This window comes from Glycine max, chromosome 16, assembly GCF_000004515.6.
Source record: "Glycine max cultivar Williams 82 chromosome 16, Glycine_max_v4.0, whole genome shotgun sequence".
Taxonomy (NCBI): domain Eukaryota; kingdom Viridiplantae; phylum Streptophyta; class Magnoliopsida; order Fabales; family Fabaceae; genus Glycine; species Glycine max.
This window is the reverse complement of record NC_038252.2, coordinates 5,433,946-5,449,140: the sequence shown is the minus strand read 5'-3', so window position 1 is coordinate 5,449,140 and position 15,195 is coordinate 5,433,946. Positions and strand designations below refer to the sequence as shown.

At 32.1% G+C, this 15,195-nt stretch overlaps 2 protein-coding genes and 1 non-coding gene across 19 annotated transcripts; all 3 read left to right on the top strand.

The window, feature by feature from the left end:
• Window positions 1-2,779: 2,779 nt before the first annotated feature.
• On the top strand, window positions 2,780-2,861 carry TRNAS-UGA (transfer RNA serine (anticodon UGA)). The gene has a single exon. It is a non-coding gene; the product is annotated as a tRNA-Ser (tRNA).
• Window positions 2,862-4,247: 1,386 nt separating this feature from the next.
• Window positions 4,248-15,195, top strand: LOC100787145 (uncharacterized). Of its 17 annotated transcripts, none has more exons than XM_014768936.3 (17): window positions 4,248-4,402; window positions 6,214-6,413; window positions 7,435-7,611; window positions 7,790-7,882; window positions 8,466-8,648; window positions 8,750-8,852; window positions 8,931-9,113; window positions 9,560-10,026; window positions 10,354-11,086; window positions 11,169-11,242; window positions 11,607-11,762; window positions 11,862-11,960; window positions 12,044-12,142; window positions 12,300-13,366; window positions 13,470-13,768; window positions 14,253-14,390; window positions 14,964-15,195. In XM_014768936.3, exons 2-9 carry the CDS (start codon window positions 6,216-6,218, stop codon window positions 11,002-11,004), a joined length of 2,055 nt encoding a protein of 684 aa, XP_014624422.1. In that variant the 5' UTR covers window positions 4,248-4,402; window positions 6,214-6,215; the 3' UTR covers window positions 11,005-11,086; window positions 11,169-11,242; window positions 11,607-11,762; window positions 11,862-11,960; window positions 12,044-12,142; window positions 12,300-13,366; window positions 13,470-13,768; window positions 14,253-14,390; window positions 14,964-15,195. The 17 variants fall into 17 exon arrangements, with proteins under 17 accessions (XP_014624422.1, XP_040866732.1, XP_040866731.1 ...); XM_041010798.1 differs by lacking the exon at window positions 14,253-14,390 and having other exon boundaries at window positions 11,604-11,762; window positions 12,300-12,354; window positions 13,262-13,366; window positions 13,470-13,775; XM_041010797.1 differs by having other exon boundaries at window positions 10,354-11,242; window positions 12,044-12,176; window positions 12,300-12,354; window positions 13,274-13,366.
• LOC100811014 (40S ribosomal protein S26-3) lies at window positions 12,170-15,045 on the top strand. The gene is made up of 6 exons (XM_006599725.1): window positions 12,170-12,176; window positions 12,300-12,354; window positions 13,288-13,366; window positions 13,470-13,544; window positions 13,645-13,775; window positions 14,964-15,045. The coding sequence occupies exons 1-6, from the start codon at window positions 12,170-12,172 to the stop codon at window positions 15,043-15,045; spliced, it is 429 nt and encodes a 142-aa protein (XP_006599788.1).

Below are 15,195 nucleotides of genomic sequence, written 5' to 3'. Positions count from 1 at the left end.
TTAATAAGTTTGTATCATACTTCAAAAAGTAATATCTAAAATATGTTTGGATTAATTAATTAATAATGTAAAAAAATTATACCTACAAAGTAATAAAAATTCTTTATTTGTATGATAATTTATAATAATATTTTTTTACAGCCCGTATATTTTAATTATTCATAAGAAAAGTATATTTTAAGTAGTTTAGGTTAAATTAGTTTTAAATCTCTAATTTATTATTTAGATTTGATTTAATTTTTTAATTTTTTTGGTTGAATTTTTTTAAAATTGATTTAATTTTTTTCTATTATCTAAATTAATGACAATGTTAGAAAATATGTATTTTATAACGATTTAAAATTACATAATAAACATCTTAATCCGTTGTAAAATATAATTTCTGTTAATCCAATTTAAATGGAAAAATTAAATTGAATTGAGTTTAAAAATTAAAGAATTAAATTGAATCCAAAAATAATTAAAAGAACATATTGAATTTAAAAAATAAATTAGACGTAAAAAACTTATTTAACTATTTTTTTATTTAACACTTGGTAAAACTGTAAAAGTTTTAGAAATAATATAATATATAAAGTTGCACGTGGGCTGCTTCCTAGTTGCATAAAAAACTGAATTATAACCAAAGTGCTTTCATTATTGTGACGTGAAAGTTAGTCTTTTTTTAACATAACCAAACTGAATTATATTTTAGTCTCTTTTACTATAACTTTTTTTTTGACGTTCTTTTACCATCACTTTAATTGCGAAGTAGCTGCATCTTTTCTGAAAATATCATCATCGTGTTTCGATAATAATGATAACTTTGATCAAATTATTTCATCGAATTTTAATTATAGTACGAGCCTGGGGTGATTTGGTATCAAATATCAATCGAAATACAACATCGTGTTTCTGATATGAACTCAAAGAAAACTAATAAGTTTATAGTCATTAAATTTCAGGATACTCTTAAATCTAAGGAGACACTTGAAGCTTGTTGGGCTTTTTGGAGATGATGCATCATGTCAAGTCTCTCTCACTTTTTAGCACATTCAGTTTGTCATGGATGGTATTTTAAGATTTAAATCAATTTTATTATGTAAAACAAATTAAAGACAATCATATATATTTTATTGTATTAAATATACATAAATTAATAGATACAATTTAGGAAATTAAAAAGAAAATTATAGAAATAAGTTATTTGAATCAAGACATATTATTTTTATTAATACAAAATTAAGTTATATTTATAATTAATTAATATCCACTTGTCTATGTAAAAAAAAATTCACTCTTATGAAATAAAATAAACAATTACTACACATAATTCAAATTCAACTCATATATTTAACAAATTGAATTTTTCACTCATTCATTAATCGAATTTTTAATTTAAGTTTAACTCATTTAATTCATTAATCGAGTTTAATAAGTCAATTGTCAAAGCCTCGATCTATATTTTAATGATTTATTGGTTTGAATCATTGGCGATTCTAGTCAAATTTTAGAGAGGATCTATAATCAAATATTAGAGGTTTCCACAAAGTGACGTAACCTTTCGGGATATATCTTGATAGTAATTCGTTCAATAACAAATTCTTATTTCACCAAAAGATGTCTTTGATGGAGAATATATATTTATATATCCTTTAAATCAGAATATATATTCCTATTACCATTTAATCGAATCAAAATTATTTGTATAATCAATTTGAATATTTAAATAATGAAAATTATATTGGTTATAATTAGTTTAATTAATATAATTCACTAATTCAGAATACATTCACCAAAAAAATTGTAATTTAGAATTAAGAAAAACTAATCAAAATCAATAAAAATTTAATATACGTATTTTTAACAAATAAAAAATCTGAAAAGATTCCATAAATTTAATATATCATCAAAATATTTAAAATCAATATAATTTTAATTATAAATAAAATTAAAAATTATATATTTATAGTTACTATTACTAAAATTAAATATAATCATCTGTTGCTATGAATAAAAGTAAATATGATATGATGATTCTCTTATATTTCTCTTATATTTAATATTTCTCTTATATCAATATGTATTTTATTTATTAATTTATTAAAAAATAATGAAAGAGATTAATCTATTAGTAATATATCAATTTATACATAATCAAATATTAAATTACAGCATATATAATTTTAAAAAATCTTCATATCAATAATCTGCATGGTACATTAATATTCAGTAATCAATATGATATGATTATTCTCTTATATTTTATTATATAAACCTTTACTTATTATTTATAAATTTGATTTTTTATTAACTAATTAGAATTAATTTATTTACATTTAATTGGAGAATGAACTTTGGAGGATGGTTATCAAATTTGGATTGATAATTGACTCGATCCGAGTACTGGCTCAAGAGTTAACTTAGTAAGTCATTAACCTGCATGACTCAATTTAAAATAAATTTATAAATTTATATTTAAGTTATTTATATATATTATATTTGTCATCCATATATCAACTAATTTAAGTTGGTTTAGGGGTGGTACTTGCTTCTATTATCCCTTGGGACAAAGGTTTGAACCCATGCATGTATAAATTGTAGTCATTTGTTTTTATTTTCATTTTTATTGTAATTTGAATTTTAAAATTAAAGTTGGGTCGATTATTTTTTAAAAAATTAAAACTTGGAGTGAGTTGTATGAAATAATCGAAATATAACATCTCGTATTCTCAAATTCTGATACTTGTGTTTCAATTAAAATATTATTTAGCTAGTAATAGGAACCTGTTAATGAGTTGTCGATATGTCCGAGTGGTTAAGGAGACAGACTTGAAATCTGTTGGGCTACGCCCGCGCAGGTTCGAACCCTGCTGTCGACGTTTTACCGATGAACATGCACGTAAGCTCGTCATGTGAAGCTCATAGTCTTAATGAGTTTGTTTGTTTTTTTTTTTTGTTTTTTTTTAGCATACACTTATCCTACATAATCCGTTGGCTTAACATGTTGACTCACATTTGACAAAAAAAATTTAAGAAGGAATTAAGAAATGAAATTTTAAAATGTAAAATTTGATCTATTTTAAAAATTAAATATATATTGTCTAATAAAAATATATTTGTCCAAAAGAATAATATAATTTGCATCTTAGGCTTCTTAAGAAACATTTTTTACATCATTATTATTTAATCTATAATTCTATATTAAATAAAAAATATTATATTACCTATCAAGCATAGAATCATATAAAAATACTTAAATTTTATATTTTTTTACTTTGCATCCCTTATTTGTTAGTATAATATTTCTTGATATTGAAATGTAAAAATAAAAAGCCTAAGAGCTTTTGGATAAAATCATTTAACCCACAAGTTAAATGGGTCGAACTAGCTACATGCATCGTGAACAATTAGTGTCTGAAGCAATAAGTTAGAATCGTCCATTATTTCTAACACAGGACAAGAAACATATATTTGAAAAAAAATTACACACAAAAAAAAAGAAAAACACCGTGCACCTATGAATATATTTTAATTGATGACAAATTGACCAAAGCGGGTTCCTTTTAGAAATTTATTCTCAAAAGGTGTCTGTTTCTACATTTTTTCTTGAGGGGGTCAATTTTTGGAAGGATTTCGCCAGTGGAGTTGACGATTTTACGGAATTTTTTTTTAATTTGAAATGAGTATAACTTTTGATATGAATGTCCGTTTGAGACCCATAATATGTCAAAATGCTCGAAATTGAATAAGGAATCCCTTGTGAAATGTCCAAAGGAGATTTCATCAACTCATTTTTTCAAAACATGTCTTTAAGTAACTCAAAAATAGGATTTAAGATTAAAAAAATGGGTGGTTGAATCTTAAATCTCTTTCAAGAATTTTCCAGGAGATTCCTCATTCAATTTCGAGCATTTTGACATATTATTGGCCTCAAACGGACATTTCTATCAAAAGTTATACCTGTTTCAAGTTAAAAAAATTTTCTTGTAAAAAAAAAAACATTTTACTATTATGAATGGGGAACCCGCTACGTGGACCGTGTCTCGCCATCTCCACTTGGCGAGTTCTCCAGCTGCTGTCACGTGTCCAATTCGCCAACTCCACTGACACATGTCAAACTCGCCAACTCCACTGGCAAAATCCCTTCAAAAACTAATCCCCTCCCGAAAAAGTTTGGAAAGAGATCCCTTTTGGAAATAAATTTCTAAAAGGAACCCATTTGATCAATTTGCTTTTAATTGATAGGTAACTTAAAAAGGTAAAAAATAAAAATAAATAAATAAAGGGAATTGGGGTTTTTTCATTATGAATGGCTTTGATGGAGAGGGAGTTTCCTTGGCGGTTTAATTGGTCTGAGGGTTGGCGATAGCCCCAGCTGCATCCGAGGCTAAAAGCTAGAAACTTTATCTGTTTTTTTGTGGTAAACTTCTCTTTCCCTAAACTTGTGGTGTTGTGGGTGATGATCGTTGACCCCAAATTGTTCTTTGTTTGAGTCATTGGTGGTTTAATGCATTTCTTTTATCGTCCTCTACTTGTATGGTTAAATTCTTGAATTCTCGAGCATTTTTCTGTTTAAAAACCGAGCTTTTGTTTTTTAGGTTGAGGAATAGGAGGGTTAGTGGTGTTAGTTTTATGCTACCTTACCTCTAAACCTGACTGCTGAATTGAATTTGTGTGAATCTTAATATTTGGTGTCATGTTTGTGAATTATGATATGTTGTAACATCTGAAACCTTAGCGAGGAAACCTTGTCTCCTATAGTTGACTTGTTCTTCCTCGCGTGTTGAAGAGTACATGTAGCAAGCCTCTTTAAATTCAATAAAGTTTTGAACTTTAAAATTCCCATTCCACAAGTTACATGGGTTAGTGTCTCAGCCTTATGTCTTAATGGGAAGGGTAAAGAGATTGGGGGAGCAACAATGGAAATGAAAGTGTCTGTCAAACTTAGACAAGAACATTCTATTGGGCAACTTTTTTTTTGGCTGGAAGCAAGATTTCCCCGTTGCCGAAAGCCATGAGACTAATCCTCGAGGCATAGAGATCACCGAAGTGGGTTTTGCCTCTCCCAACAAAGTCTTTTTCATATGCACAGCCAAAGAATTAAATATTAGACTAAAAACAGCTCTAAATGTTGGGATGAAAAGTGTTGATAAGAGATAAAAAAAAGCGTAGGGATTGATGAAAATGTGGGGTGGATGAGTGGACTTACAAGAGAAGATAAGATGAGGAACAAATGTATTCGGAAAAAAAGAGCAACATTTATTGATGAGATGGTGATGGTTTTGGTTATGTGAGGATCAATAGAGTTGTAAATGATAATCTGGGTTAAATGGATGACAACTGAATTAACAGAGGTAGAGGAAGACTGGATAAATCATTACAAGAAACCATTCAGAAAGACTGAGTTAAATGCTCTGTATTAGTTAGCTAACAATGGAGAATTCACTTCATAATAACATACAACAGAAAGAACATGTTAGCTAGAAATTTTACAGTAAATAGTAAGTTAAACTTTTCTACCCTTTTCTGGTAACATCTAAGTTGTTGATTTCAGCCTTAATCATTTTTGTTTGCAAAAATTTGCCGTTGCTCTAGTTTGAAAAAAAATCCGCTAGTTATATCACATTTGTCATATTCTGTTTAAGCTTTTCCTGCATAATTGTCTTTTTTTTTAAAAAAAACTAGCCAATGTGTCTATCTTACATATTTACATATGGGAGGTACAAACATGGGTAGGAGAGGAGGACAAGTGGATCTAGTGGAAGGTCGAACACTTGACACCATTATTGCACCTGAATCTTAAAAAGACTTGAGTCAATTTCAATTCAATTACAAGTTCATTGGGTGCTTGCAGTTATTTTATTTACCTATAAAGTTCCAGACAATTCATGGTAATACTATTAAATTCCTATTACAAGTTCATTTGGTGCTCATAGTTATTTTGTTTCCTCTTATTTGTGTAAAATTAATAAATTGACCCTGCAATCTTGACTCGTTTCTTTTAAATCTTTAATCCTTGGTTTACCCAAATGAAATTTGGCTAATTCTTTCTGTTTTCACAAATGTTGTTCTCTTATAAAAGGATATAGTTTTAGTGGCTGTTTTGTTTTTGTACATGCAGTAATTGAAGTTAATGGCAAGATATTGTGTTTGTGCTGTTGTCTTTCTTGTCTAGTTTTTTATTTTTATTTTTTGTTTCTTTGCTGAAGGTCTAACTTCTAATATTTGCAGCTATGGATAGACAAGAAAATTTGTTAGCATTCTCCATGCCTAGCCAGCTGTTATCAATTGACGAGGAACTATGGCGAATGGCTGAAGAGAGGGCACAAGAGATACTATGGACAATTGAACCAATTGTATTATCTGAGGTGAACAGAAAAGATGTTATTGATTATGTTCAGAGGCTGATCAGAGGTTACTATGGAGCAGAGGTTTGAATATTTTGATCCAATCGTCATATTTGTAAATTTTTATTGCTGGAGTTTGTTTTCTACATCTGGTCTTTTCTTCGTTTAGTTGCTATCTTGCCCTCATAATTTAGTTGGGTGTTCTTGTAGCATTTGTTGCTTTAAGTGATTTGTATATAAGTAGATCCATTTTGATGTATGTTATGATTTTTTTTTGTTTAGATTAGAAATGATTGGTGGAAATTTCTATGCTTTTCCCTTTTTCCCTATCATACTTTCCTTTTAAGAATAGTTAGATTCAAATGTGATTTTTAGATTCAAATGTGATTTTATTATTTATTATGCTGTCTTAGCATGGTTTTATAACCATGATGTTGGTTCTTGTATACTTCTACCATACCTTAGATGTGCAGATCGACACTTTCCCCTATCGACTCCATCTTTTTCCTCTTTTATTTAAAGATATCTAAAATAACTATAAAAATCATGCCATGGAAAACCAGGTTATCATTTGCAAGTATTACGATCATTTAATCCTACTTCTGCAGGTTGGCTTAAATTTTCCATGCTGTGTTTTGTTTCCTTTACTCTGTGCACTTCCTCTCACCTTGACCACCAGAAAAGAGAACCTTTTTTCCATTTCATATGTGATACTTCATAGAATCACAAGCCTAAAATTTACAGCCAGAATTCAAAAATATGTGCAACCTGTAGTGTAGTCCCCTGCACCCCATTTGATAAATTTCATTTCTCCATACCATGAGAAGGCTAATAGTTTTAAAATCATTGAAATGCCTGAATTTGATGATATTGAGGTAAATTTTGCGAGTATTGATTGCTCTGGTGAACATTGTTGACTTCAAGAATTGGATGCTATTTCCAAAAAGAACTTCAATTTCAAATCTACAGATTTTTTATAAGCCTTGATTGTCAGTTTAAAATTTAAAAGCTGTTTTTTGCCAATAATGAGTTGATATCATTATGTTTATACCATTATATTGGTGACCATAAATGAATGTTTTACCACTTTGTGGATCACCTACAGGTCTTGCCATTCGGTTCTGTTCCTCTAAAAACCTATCTTCCTGATGGAGATATTGACTTGACTGCTCTCAGTCATGAAGATGCAGAGGAGGATTTGGCACAAGCAGTATGCAATATACTTCAAAGTGGAGATGACCCTGAATATCAAGTAAAAGACATACAATATATACGTGCACAGGTTTAGAAACAAAATTTTCTATTTAAATTTCTATGGTTATCTTCCTGATTTTTTATATTCAAAGTCAATCCTTTTCTGTGTTTGACCCGATTAGAAAATAGTGTTAATGTTCTTTTTGTCAAAGGATATCTCTCAACTTTATTAGACTCACTTTTTATGTTTGGGCGAGGAGTTGCAGGTCCGGCTTGTGAAATGTACAGTGAAAAACATAGCAGTTGACATCTCTTTCAATCAGATGGCTGGAATATGTACTCTACGCTTTTTGGAGCAGGTATTTGTATTAATTAATATTTACTCCTAATTGATGTTATTTGATTCCTACATATACCATATTTGCTTTGTTTATGTGTTTCATATGTCATGTTGACATTTTGGACTCATTTTCCTGTTATGCTTTTATATATCTGTTTTGCTTTCCCTTCTTTCTACTATTCGTACTATACAATCTCCAGCTATGTTTTGTAGAGTCAAAAACAGTGTGAATGATTACATAGGGAACACAATAAAAAAATTCTGTTTCTCCATTCAGTCAACTTGCTCTGTAGTAGCCTCAATATCGAGTTAATTGTTTACTTAATCCCTTTCCATTCTGTTGCTCCAGGCATTTTCTTGATAGCTCTCTCTCTGTCCCCATAATGTATCTGCATTTTGCTGAAATTTTTTTCAGAAACTTCTTGATCTCTATCCTTCTTACCCAATTCAAATTCATAATTCCATTTTCTAATGAAATTCTACGATTACTTCATTTTTTATTACAAATAGAAACTTTTTCCATATTTCTGATTAAATTCATTTTTTATTTTCATTTTATATTCAGACTTTGCTAATTTTGTTAATTGGAAATGAATTTTTAGGTTGACCAACTTGTTGGAAAGAACCATATTTTCAAACACAGTATTATCTTAATCAAAGCTTGGTGCTATTATGAGAGTCGACTTCTTGGTGGACACCATGGCTTGTTATCAACATATGCGGTAGAAATATTAGTCTTGTATATTATCAATCGTTTTCATTCATCAGTGCGTGGTCCTCTAGAGGTGAGTCACGTCTTCCATCAATAATATTATTTGCACCCTCTTGGCATTTGTATTTTAAGTCTACTTGAAGAATCAAACCACTGAATCGCTACTACTAGCAGGTGCTATACATATTTTTAGACTACTATGGCTCATTTGATTGGGACCATAACTATGTTAGTATATGGGGTCCAAAACCCTTATCATCTCTTCCAGAAATTGCTGGTAAGTGTTGCAATGTGTAAGCAATTAGATCTACTTACAATCTTCAGTCCTTGATAGATCCCAATTTGCTTGTTGCAGAGACACCAGAATGTGATCAGGGTGAATTCTTGCTCCAAAAAGAGTTTCTCAGAAATTACAGGAATATGTGCTCTTTTCCATCAAGGGCATCTGAGACTATGACCCATGAATTTCCCGTTAAGTTCATGAACATCTTGGATCCTCTAAGAAATGACAACAACCTAGGCCGTAGTGTAAACATAGGTAATTTTGCCCACTAAAGTTAGTAGATATTTTGCACTTGTAACATGGTAAAAAAAAAAAAAGCATCAATGGGTTGTGGTGAATGTTTTGTTTCTTTGTACTTTAATTGCTTGAGCTTTCATTCTTCATAATGATTAAAGGGTCTGTGAAATTCATGTCGATCCTAGTCTTACCACATGTAAAGATTTTATAGTTAAGATGTTTACCTGTGGCTTAAGAACATCTACAATTTCAATACAACTCAGCATACTGGTGAAAAATGCACCAAGGCTTACTCAAATATCGTTATATGATATACTCCCCCGATGACTTTAAAGTTTTATATACGGGGCTGAAATAATTAGAGATTGTGATATTTCATGACATTATTTCAAATTTGTAATGGTTATTTTATAAAACGCACAGTTCTCTTCCACTTATTTTCCTACCTTTTTACTTACCTGCAGCAAACTTACATCGAGTAAGATTTGCTCTTTCCTACGGTGCTAGAAGGCTTAAGCAGATCCTCACACTTCCAGGAGAAAACATGGGTGCAGCACTAGAGAAGTTTTTCTTCAGCACTTTGGACAGGAATGGGAAAGGAGAAAGGGCGGATGTTGCCGTTCCGGTTTCTCCATTTGGTATTGGAAGATCTGAAGAGTCTGTCCTCCGTGGAGATTGTGAAAGTTACTGTGGTGGCTTACAATATGTTCAGTTGTATCGTAATTATGCCATGCCAATAGCTGTACATTCCAGTTCTCCATCGTCACCTTCTCAGGATGATATCCTTGCACCATCAACGCAGCAAAACTGGAGTATGTTTTACCAAGGCGGTACTGATGTATATATCCCGGGACAGACACTCTATCATCCAACTTACAACCTTGAAGGAAGAGGGAAATCACGAGGAACGGGCACATACATACCTGACTTGGTATGTTGTCTTTCTTCTCAAACTTTATCTCTTTAGGCCTTGTTTGGATAAATTTTTTAAAAGCACTTATAAGAAAATAAGAGGGTAAAATGAATGAAGCTTCTCGCATAAGCTAAAATCAACTTATTTAGTTAACTTTGATAGAAGTTATTTTCATTTAATTTTTCCAAAAGCTAAGGTGGATTAGTTGATTATAGCTTATGGAGAATTTCAATGTATTTAACCTTATTTTCTTCTCCTATATGTGTTTGTGGAGAAATTTAGCTGAATAGGACCTTATATTGTGATAACACACTATATCATCCCCAAAATGGTTGAATCTTTCAGAATTATAATTCCTACTGGGATATGCACACAAAGCCATCCAGGCCAAGGAGATTTGCTTCTTCAAAGTACAATGCATTGCCCAAATCACCTTCGAAAAAGCAACAAGCAGAAGAGGTTCATTCTGTGACAGACATAAATGCTAATTCAGATTCAAGGCTGTTTGAGTTCTCAAGTGAAGATTCCCCCCTTCTTCTATGCAATTGCAAGGCTATACCGCCAACACAAGCCCAAGAGTCTACTCCATTAGCAAAGTTTCATTCTGAGACAGACATGGATGTTACTTCGCAGCTGCTTGAGTTCTCAAATGAAGATTTCCCCCTTCTTCCAAAGGTTTATTCTGAGACACACATGGAGGGTAATTCGAGGTCGTTTGAGCTCTCAAAGAAAGATTTCCCCCTTCTTCAAAGCACTCACAAGACTGCCCTGTCAGAGTCTGCTGCTAAGTTAACTAAGCAAGCCAAGAGTTTCCCATCCTCTAAAGAGTCTAAACTGAAAAATATTGAGTTTGGAACTTTCAAGAAATCACAATCATTGATAGAACCAAGTTTATCAACAAAGGGTGAGAGAGAAGATTCTGGTGTTCCATTATCTCAAGAAACTGTGTTGGTGGTTCCAAAGGTGGCAGCCGAGAGGAAAGATGAATCTCCCTAGAGCAATTAGAAGATGAATTGACAGTGTTAACATTATATATTTTGTAGAATTTTGAAGGATATACATCAGCAGAGTTTCTAATGTGTGGCTTTGTTGCTGGTGGTCATGTTTTGATCAAATAAAAATGATAGTAATCTTTTCCTTTTTAATTTTTTTTTTTGCAGATGTAAATTTTGGAGAAAGAGAAACTAGAATTGGTTGCTAGAGATAGTCTCAAACTTCATAGAACAAACAATTGGTAGGGGTTCTTAACCGTTTTTGTGCTGCCTTAGTGGGAATAGTTTACCATTACTCTACAAAGAGAATGACATCTCCCTTCTAACATCTGAATGAACTTGTACATGATTTCTATTTAAGTTAAATCTTCTGATCATTTATGGGCCAGCTCTTACGTCTATATTTGGATTGGCAATAAAGAATGGAACAAAAAGGATCAAATATAATGAGTCAGAATGTATTAAAATAGAGCGAAATAAAAATATCATTATATAGTTTGGATGTTTTGTAATGACATCATTTTGGAAAAAGGAAATGATGGAATGAAGTTATAATACTTAATTGGCTAAATTTGTGGCTTTTGGATGACAAATACTATCCAGAAGAAGTTCAAGGTTTCTTCCACCCAGCTTTTGTATCAATCAAGTCCATATCAAGCAGCAACCCTGTTAATCTCTAGTCCATATCTGGATAAACTTATGACCAACCAAAATGTATTTGGTTTCAAGTGTACAACACAAGTGACGGTAACTTGGTAAGAGGTAAATAGTCTTCCCAAGTTCCAACTCTTATTTATTTATTTATTTTTTAATGTGTTCTCAACTATTTCTCTCTGCATTATTCATCTCTGTCAATTTCAGTACGTTCCTTGTTATTGGAAAGACATCTCCAGTCGCCTATCATTTATTGCAGATCATATCAACCATTCTATTTTCTGGAAAAATCTAGCTCCTGATCATGTAAGTTTTTTTACCTTGATCTTGTTTTGTTTTAACTCTTCTCTTTGGTGGTTGTTTTACCTAGTTCTTCACCCCTTGTGCAGGAAGGAGGTGGTAAACCACGCAAGGGTTTACTGGGATGGGCTATTGACATACATTTTTGGCTCTTTTGAAGCATTAATGCAAAAAAGTTAATGCAGAAGGTAAGGTGCAGTACTACAGGGATCTGGATGGGTGGTGAGTTGTCCAGATTCTGAATTCCTAGCATATCTTCTATCCTTGCATATCATCAGAGCTTACTGTCTCGGTCGTTATTTGAAATTCACTGTTTCCTTTTACTTAATTTGTACTGCTTGCCAGTGGCTTGGTCTGGACAAAGAGTTGAAGAGGCAAAGTTGAAACCACTGCCAACCAGGTAAACTACCTGTTCCACCTTCCTCCTTTTCCATATGATGCCAGGAGGCTATATAGATCAGCAATAGCATATTAAAAAGTTGTTAGTCAATGAAAGTAGTCTCTTTGTGTTGGTTTGGCCTCCAATTCTGCCTTTTTTGTATTTCTGTTGTATATTATGCCACACCATTCAAGATCCTTTCACGGCATATTGCTATTATGAGTAGTCTATATTCCTTATGTTAAATCAATGAGATTCAACAATCAAGTATGTATTGCTTCTCTAGGCTTTTTTAGTTAATTCAGTTGACATTTCAAATTAGGTTATGCTGTAAACAGTGCTTTATTATTCTAATATGGCTCTGTAAACTTGACTTTTGAGGTTCTCAGTTTATTTATAGGTATAAAGACATATTTAGTCCCTACAGGTTTGCTCACCTTTTTAGTTTGGTTGCTATGCTTTTTTCTTATTTGGAAATTGGTCCGTACATAACATTTTATTAAATTTATAAAGTCCTAACCTTCACCATAAATTCTTATATCTCCATGTAAAGAACATTTTGCCTGCTGGACAAAATCAAACTATTTGTACCCGTGTACACCAACAATGTTTGTGTCCTGCCACTTTGTTTTTTGGGGTCTCATTTTTATGTTCATTTTCTCTCGGTCTAATTGCTAAGACAGAGCAATCTCTCAAGTTCTCATCTTTTTTTACATCAAGTCTAACCACATGAGGACCTGCTGCCACTTGCCACCATATCTAATTAGTTTTTCCCTGCTGCATCTCTCTGAACTCTTGGTTCACTCTGTCTTGATGTCTTCCATTTTATGCTTTTCTGATATGGCTCTTCAACCACTACATTCACTTTATTGGCCTAGACCCAACCACCAAAGCACCAAGAGACCTTAGGTGAACCTTTTCTCTCTAGCTCTGTTTGCAGAAATTCAAGCGCAGGAATGGAGGTTGCAACAAACACAACCGCGACCACGTCAAATTCATTCGATGCTCTAACTGTGGAAAATGCTGCCCTAAGGTTTTTTTATTTTACTTTCTTATACCTTTAAAGTTTTGTGCAAGGCATTTCAGTTAAAGTTTTTGCGCTTTGTGGATTTTTTTTTTCTTCAAATTAATAACAGGACAAGGCTATTAAGAGGTTTCTGGTGAGGAACATTGTTGAACAGGCTGCAGTCAGAGATGTGTTGGAAGCCTGTGTCTATGAGCATAATTTTCTTCTTTACCTTCTCTCTTTTTTTTGAGGAAAATTTCACATGTGTTTATGTTATTTATTTAGTTTTTAATTGTTATTTACAGAATATACTCTTTCCCAAACTGTATGTGAAGATGCAGTATTGTGTTTCCTGTGATATCCACTCCATGCTAGGGTATGCTCCTGCACTGATAAGAATAATTGTGAGCCTCCAAAGCGATTCATCAGGTGCATGGTAACACTATATAACCATTTCTGTTTTTCCTGCTTTCCATTGTGCTTTGTTCGAAATATTTTATGCTGTGTTTTCACCGTGTGTTGCTGAATTGAGGATAGTTTGGATAAACTTGTGTACTTGTACGGATGCACACTTAGTGTTCTGGTAATGGATCATCTCCATTTCATTAGCTTTTGGGAAAATAAATGAAATGGAGATGATATTCACTTTATAGAGTGACATTTATTTACTCAAGCTTAGTAATGGAGCTCAGTGTCATTTATTTACCAAGGGGGTCTAGCTTAGTTAGTTGAGCAGAGTGTGTGAATTGTTGTAAACCCTCTTAGTACCAGTCTTCAATTCCTATGGATAAAAAAAAAACTTAGTAATGGAAGAAATGGGGAGGGTCTTTTAACAAGTGTTCCATTATTTGGATGTTAAAAAAATTGCACTGAATTTGATATACACTGCTCTTAAAAGAATTTTTGTGTACAGGTTGAATTTCAATGAGTTCCCATTGCACAATCACATTGATCTGCAAGGAACATTTTTCTATATTAAAACACTAGCGGACCTTGTTTTGTTTCCTGATGGAGTTGAGTCTTACCTCCCCAGTTGACCATTGATATTGGAGTAAGTCGTCAATTTTATCCTTGGTCTATTACCCTCTCCTAATTGGTTGTTAAAGTAAAAAACACTGTTTAAGTAGTCCTAGAAGTATTAGAAAAAAATGCTAAGTAGTCTCTAAATTTATAAAACCCTTCAAATTGGGTCTTGAACTTCACTAAAATACATCAACTTAAAGATGTTTAATATCAAATACTTTGAGGATTACTTAAATAACTTCACAAGTAAGGTCTGAGATTTGAACCCAATCATATCAAACTCGTGTCTTTTTCTATATTTACATTTGAGCTGTATGATCCAGAACTCAATATACAGACTTGTATTTGCTGGAAAATTGATAATCCAATGAGTTAGTTAATGGTTAAAGAAAAATTATTGTGTCTCTCGAATGTACAAAGGCAATTTGTTCAACATTTAGTTTGCATTAGGAAAATGTTCTCTATCTGTGTGAATAAACTGTGATTATATATGGATATAAAATTGTTAGCAATGGTTGATTAATTGTTTTATTTATCTTTATTCTGAATCATGAATTAATGTAACACCTGTTCTTGTTTGATGCATTTGTCTCTTTGCCAGGATGATGCACAAAGGCCCGGTCAGCCTGGTTAGTGGTCAAGCACCTCGTCCTGCTGGCATTGGAGCACCTGTCCGAACCTAAAAGCAAATCCTAAGAAAAAGCCTTCATTTTAAGCTTGAACCATAAGCTAAAACTTTTTTTGTTGCCTAATTTTGAGGCCAATTCTAGGGTGAACCACCCAAACAAGTGGTGTACAATGGATCACTCTTATTTACCATAAGATTCATCTAA

What these genes read in the sequence shown, in the direction of transcription:
- LOC100787145 (XM_014768936.3), top strand. Translation starts at nt 6,216, where the DNA reads ATGGATAGACAAGAAAATTTGTTAGCATTCTCCATGCCTAGCCAGCTG. An exon ending in GAGGTTACTATGGAGCAGAG is followed by an intron (nt 6,414 to 7,434) that starts GTTTGAATATTT and finishes GATCACCTACAG; the next exon opens with GTCTTGCCATTCGGTTCTGT. An exon ending in CAGTGCGTGGTCCTCTAGAG is followed by an intron (nt 8,649 to 8,749) that starts GTGAGTCACGTC and finishes TACTACTAGCAG; the next exon opens with GTGCTATACATATTTTTAGA.
- LOC100811014 (XM_006599725.1), top strand. An exon ending in TTGAAACCACTGCCAACCAG is followed by an intron (nt 12,355 to 13,287) that starts GTAAACTACCTG and finishes ATTCAAGCGCAG; the next exon opens with GAATGGAGGTTGCAACAAAC. An exon ending in GTGGAAAATGCTGCCCTAAG is followed by an intron (nt 13,367 to 13,469) that starts GTTTTTTTATTT and finishes AATTAATAACAG; the next exon opens with GACAAGGCTATTAAGAGGTT.